The sequence below is a fragment of the Fonticula alba genome, assembly GCF_000388065.1.
Source record: "Fonticula alba strain ATCC 38817 unplaced genomic scaffold supercont2.8, whole genome shotgun sequence".
Taxonomy (NCBI): domain Eukaryota; order Rotosphaerida; family Fonticulaceae; genus Fonticula; species Fonticula alba.
Window position 1 is genome coordinate 1758094 of NW_009242978.1, and position 5278 is coordinate 1763371.

At 65.4% G+C, this 5278-nt stretch overlaps 2 protein-coding genes and 4 non-coding genes across 6 annotated transcripts in view; 4 read left to right on the forward strand and 2 right to left on the reverse strand.

Annotated features, from left to right (window-relative positions):
* Positions 1-416: 416 nt before the first annotated feature.
* Positions 417-692, forward strand: H696_05046 (hypothetical protein; the record flags this gene model as incomplete). Its single annotated transcript, XM_009498919.1, has 1 exon — positions 417-692. One exon carries the CDS (start codon positions 417-419, stop codon positions 690-692), a length of 276 nt encoding a protein of 91 aa, XP_009497194.1.
* Positions 693-1016: 324 nt separating this feature from the next.
* On the forward strand, positions 1017-1088 carry H696_05047. The gene has a single exon. It is a non-coding gene; the product is annotated as a tRNA-Pro (tRNA).
* A 528-nt stretch (positions 1089-1616) lies between these two features.
* Positions 1617-1688, forward strand: H696_05048. The gene has a single exon. It is a non-coding gene; the product is annotated as a tRNA-Trp (tRNA).
* A 206-nt stretch (positions 1689-1894) lies between these two features.
* Positions 1895-1966, reverse strand: H696_05049. The gene has a single exon. It is a non-coding gene; the product is annotated as a tRNA-Cys (tRNA).
* Positions 1967-2052: 86 nt separating this feature from the next.
* On the reverse strand, positions 2053-2126 carry H696_05050. Its single transcript has one exon. It is a non-coding gene; the product is annotated as a tRNA-Ile (tRNA).
* Positions 2127-4225: 2099 nt separating this feature from the next.
* Positions 4226-5278, forward strand: part of H696_05051 (hypothetical protein) — a gene marked incomplete at both ends in the record, with an annotated part of 9568 nt that continues 8515 nt past the window's right edge. Inside the window, one exon of the mRNA XM_009498920.1 lies at positions 4226-5244. Within this exon, the coding sequence (XP_009497195.1) occupies positions 4226-5244 (1019 nt within the window). The remainder of the gene's footprint in view (positions 5245-5278) is intronic.

A 5278-nucleotide genomic window follows, 5' to 3' on the forward strand; every position in this document is an offset into this window, starting at 1 on the left:
GCCTCCTCATCGGCTCGAGCGCCTTCTCTGGGCGGCGTCTTCGACGCGCCGCCTCGCCGCCCCGGGCGTGCCCCCCCTGAGCAAGGACCGCACAACCGGCCAGAGACTGGACTGGCGAGGACCGAGTGCCAATGAACCGGCATTCCGCAGAGATCAGCCGCCTGCACGTGCTCATGGTTTCATACGTGGGCACATGGGAGCGACGTCGCCGTCCGGGCGTGGGGGCTTTATTTTTTTTCTGTCCCCCGACGGCGGCCCGGGGGGGCTGTGTGTGGAGCGGGGTGTTCCGCTTGAAAGGGCGCCCCGGCTCGGGGGAGGATCCCCTCCCGGAGGAGGGCTAGGACACCTCCCGTTCCTTCTCCGCCTCCCCCTTCTTTCTGTTCTCTTCTTCCGTATCCCGCATTCCCCCCACCATCATGCCTGCCTGTCTGGCCTGCAAGGGCGACCTCGAGGAGGCTGGTGCCTATGTGACGACGCAGCTGGGTCCGCTGCATGCCGAGTGCTTCACCTGCATGGCGTGCGGGGTGAACCTCAGCGACGGCCGGGGCTTCCTGGCGTACCAGGGGGACTTTGCGTGCAGCATGCCCTGCCGGGCCAAGGCGGCGCGCGACCCGTCGCTCATCCGCCAGTATGGGAGTTCTTGGCGCTCGGGTGCTGGCTGGACGAAGCGCGATGCGCCGGCGCAGAACTGAGCCGGCTCCCTCCCTGTTGTGTGTCCTCGTGCAGAGGGCGCATTCTCCGCTCCTGCGCGCCGTGGGAGGGGGGAAAATACATTTGCATGTCTGTGCGTGTCGCTCTCCTGTCCTGCGGTTTTCTCCTGTCCTGTGGCCGTCTCCTCTCCTGTTATTCTCTCTTGGAGTGGCGAGGGGGAGGGGCCATGCGTCAGTGTGTGTGTGTGTGTGTGTGCGTGAGGATGGGGTCTCTTTGCCAACTGTAGGAGGTGGGGGGCCGAGGGCACACGCCGCAGTGGTAAGGCAGATTGCATGAAATAGACTTTCGAGAGGAGGCAGTGTAAGGGGAAATTAGTCTAGTGGTATGATTCTCGCTTAGGGTGCGAGAGGTCCCGGGTTCGATTCCCGGATTTCCCCTCCTTTTTGCATCCGGCCCGGCCCAGCCGCGGCTGAAGACTGCCGCCGCCCACGGGAAGAGGGGGACTGTTCGAGGGTGAGCTCGCTGGCCGTTTGGGGCATGTGCAGGCCGCACCCCCCCCCCCCCCCGCCCCGCCTCGCGGCGGCGGGGGACAGCTGCTTTTTGGGGGAAATGTCCCCAACCGTGCAGGAGCCTTTGAACCAGCGCCGATGGTCAAAAGAGCTCCGGCCACGGGGCGTGGCGGCGCCATCCATCCTTTGAAGCTTTTCAACAGGCCCGACGATACATACACACACACCGACACGCCGACACACGGCGAGGATGAGTTCCCAGGGCGGCAAAGGACCCCCCTCCCCAGGCAGTGGCTCTTCCTCCCGAAGGAGAGAGAGAGAGAGAGAGAGGGGGGGGGGGCAGTCGCCGCCCGTGTGTTCCTCGGACCGAGGAAGGGACACGGAAGGGCCGAGAGGCCCAGAGAGAGAGAGAGACGGAAATAAGAGACGGCGGCCGGAACAGTGCAAGCACCCGAGGGGGGCTTAGCTCAGTGGTAGAGCACTCGACTCCAGATCGAGCGGTCAGTGGTTCGATCCCTCTAGTCCCCAACCTTTTGCTTGCCCCAAAGCATGGCCGAAGAGAGAGAGCCCGAGAAAAGGGCCCGTCCGCTGCTCTTTTTCTCTCCACGTCATTGCTTTTTTTCGCTCGCAGATACGGCGAGCCCGGGCCACGGCGCGTGTGGCGACAAAGGTAAAAAAAAAAAAAAGCACCGGCGCTGGGGTGTCGGGAGCAGCGCCGAAAGGCAAAAGAGAGAAGGGCCCACCCGGGGTTGATCCGGGGACCTGTCGATCTGCAGTCGACCGCTCTACCACTGAGCTATAGACCCGCGCTTCTGTGGGAGAGGGTGCCGAGGAGGCTAATTTGTTTGGTGCATTTTTCGCGGGCGCGCCATGGCGATCGGACAAAAGAATGTGGCCCCAGCCAGGATCGAACTGACGACCTTCGCGTTATTAGCACGACGCTCTAACCAACTGAGCTATGGGGCCCTCTATGTGTGGATGGGCATCCACCCTGGTCAATAAAAGGCAACCGTCAGTGTGGCCGCCGGGCGCCCGGGGCAGGACCACACCACGGTCCTGCTGCCTTTTCCCTTGGGTCTCTCGTGCTCGATACTACCAACGGGGGGGCCATATAGGTCCCGGATGTCCGTCCGCCCCCAAGAAAGGTGCCCCTGGTCGGGCTGGCACTGGCCCGCCCCAATCCGGCCAAGAGCCCCTGACGCATGCTCGTTCCGGCCGGGACACCAGTGTGTGGCCCCATGCCCAACCCCCCATCGGCGGGTGGGTGAACAACCGAGTCCCGGGTCCGGGGGGGATCGAGAACCTCGGGCGCGTGGTCTGAGGGCCCAAGGCCGAGGCTCGTCGGGGGCCACACGAGGGCAGGTTACCAAGGGGGGGGGGGGGGGGCGGGGACCGGGGGCCGGGGGTCGTGGCCTGATGATGGCAGGCCGGGCACGCTGGAAGTTTGATGGGGGGGTGTTGGGGGGATGGATAGTTCGGTGTCACCCGTGTCGTCGGCCGGTCGCGCTGCCAGTGCGGATGCCACACGCTATGAGAGCTGGGTGCTGGCAAATCCACTTTCAAGGGGTATTATTTATTATTGATCCACATGTAACGGATCTCCCCCGGCCTCGGGCCGTCTCGCGTTCATTTCCCCCCCCCCCCCCGCCCCCTCCCCCGGGCACCGCTTAGATGCACTAACGGCAACTGGCCTGCCTTCTGTCGTCGCGCCTCCGGGTGGGCCCTCCTCCGGGAGGCGGCCCCTCGGACGCCGAACATCGCGCGGCCCTCTGCGCCGGCCATCATCGGGCTCTGCCTGGAGGGCCGATCCTGCCGCTGGGCCCGGCGCGCGGGCGGGGGCCTCCCCCCCTCGCGCAAGGAGGGGCCTCCGCTGGACTGCGGAGCGACGGGGACCGAAAGGGACAAGCCCCTGCGAGGAGGGCGGCGCCGGAAGGCCACCGGGCAGGCACGTGGGCCATCGGGTCCCCCTCGAGCCCGGGTGCGGGGGCTCCAGAGACCGGGGCGCAACCGGGCTATTGTCCAGGCGCCGGCGCACGTCTGTCCTCCGCCTGGCGATGGTGGAAGCCGGGGCAGCCTGGAACTCGTTTGAGACTGGTTCGCCGCGCTGGTGAATATTGTTATGATTTCCGCGCGCGGCCGGGGCCCCTGCCGGGACTTGGTGCCGGTGCGCGTGGTCCAATCCTAGGCCGGGCTCCGGGGCGTTTGATCGCGATCGGCCCCCTGTGGTGGTTGCGTGGACGGAGCTCGCCGAGGTGGCCCCCTGCTCGAGGGGCTCTGAGCCGGTGTCTGGGCTGCCCGGTGTCGGGCATCTCCCCGGAGGCCGATCGCCGAGTGTGAAATATTTTTATGATACGCGGACGGATCGGTCCCGAGGAAGAAGGCCCTATTGTGTGCGTGTGTGCGCGTGTTTTGTGAGTGTGAGTGTGTGTGAGTGTGTGTGTGAGTGTGTGTGTGAGTGTGTGTGAGTGTGTGTATGTGAGTGTGAGTGTGAGTGTGAGTGTGAGTGTGAGTGTGAGTGTGTGTGCATGTCCGTGTCTGCGTGTGCCCGTGTGTGTGCACATCCGTGTCTGCGTGTGCCCGTGTGTGTGCACATCCGTGTCTGCGTGTGTCCGTGTGTGTGCATATCCGTGTCTGCGTGTGTCCATGTGTATGCATATATCCGTGTATGTGTGTGGCCAGACAGATCCCCCTCGCGTCGCCCCCCTTCGCCGGCGGGGAGGGCCGGGCGACAGACGGGCAGCCATCGGAGGGGAGGCGCCGATACCCGCCCCGCAGGGTGTTGGTAGGCCGAGCGGAATAAACACAATCGGCCCCGCCCGGGAGGCGGTCTTTTCACGCGCCCCGTCGTCGGCAGGCCGTTCGGGCCGCCCGCCGTGTGGCAGGTATTTAGCCGGCTCGTGGCCCGGCCCTGGCGCCGTGGGATTGGACACCTGTTTTTTTCTCCCTCCCTCGCCTCTCCCTCTCTCTCTCTCTCTCTCGTCCGCCTAGCCTCTTCGGCCGACTCCCTTCCCCTCCCCTCTCCCAGCCGGTGGCCGTCCTTCCGCTCCGCCGACCGCTTTGCCTCCATGAGACCCTCAGCTGGAGGCCGGGCGTCGATCCGGTGCCCCTGGCTCCTGCTCTTGCTCCTGGCCGCCTGCCAGTTGGTGCTCTCCTCCCTGTTCCTTCCCCTGGTTTCGGGCCTGCCCGCACGGGACCCCCATGCCCTGGTGGCCCAGTTGACCAATGACAGTGTGGCCCAAATGGCTCGGTCCGAGGCCGATGCCTTGGCCCTTGCCCTGAAGGCGGCCGGCGGCGACCAGCGCATGGTCCTGGCCCTGTACTACGGGCTGCGGTTCAACTGGGACGCCGGCCACCAGGCGAATGCCCTGGCCGGGCTGGATGCGTCGCCCGTGTGCCCGGACTCCTGCCCGGGGAATTGCGACAAATACGGCTGCATCAGCTGCCCCCGCGGCATGGGCATGGCCTTCGACGACAGCACCTACTGCACGCAAATGTGGGAGTACTGCCAGCTCCAGATGATTCCCTCCGAGGATGGCGCCGAGGTGGACCCGGATGCCGATGGCACCATCGGCATCTTCTGCCCCTCCGGCTGCATGATCTACGACCGGGGCAGTCGCCAGTGCGTCCAGTGCTTTGATGGGTATTCCCAGGTCGGCAACCTGTGCATCCAGTGCCCCTGGGATTGCTACCATTGCAGCAGCTATGATTACTGCTCTTCCTGCTACATGGGTTACTACCTGAGTGGGGGGAGTTGCCTGTCCTGCTCGGCGAACTGCTCCAGCTGCACCTCGGCCACCAGCTGCTCATCCTGCTTCACCAATCACTTCAAGCATCTTGGTGGCTGTGTGGCCGCCTGCCCGGGTGGCTACTTCGCGTCCGGCGATGCGTGTGCCTCCTGCTCGGCCAACTGCAACTCCTGTTCCTCCGGCTCCGTGTGCACCTCTTGCAAAAGTGGCTACTTCCGGCACAACAATGCCTGCGTGTCCTCCTGCCCGAGCGGCTTCTTCGGTGCGAGCGGTGCGTGCTCCTCCTGCTCGGCCAATTGCACGGCCTGCACTTCCGGCACCAACTGCACGGCATGTGCGTCCGGCTACCTCCGGCACAATGGCGGCTGTGTG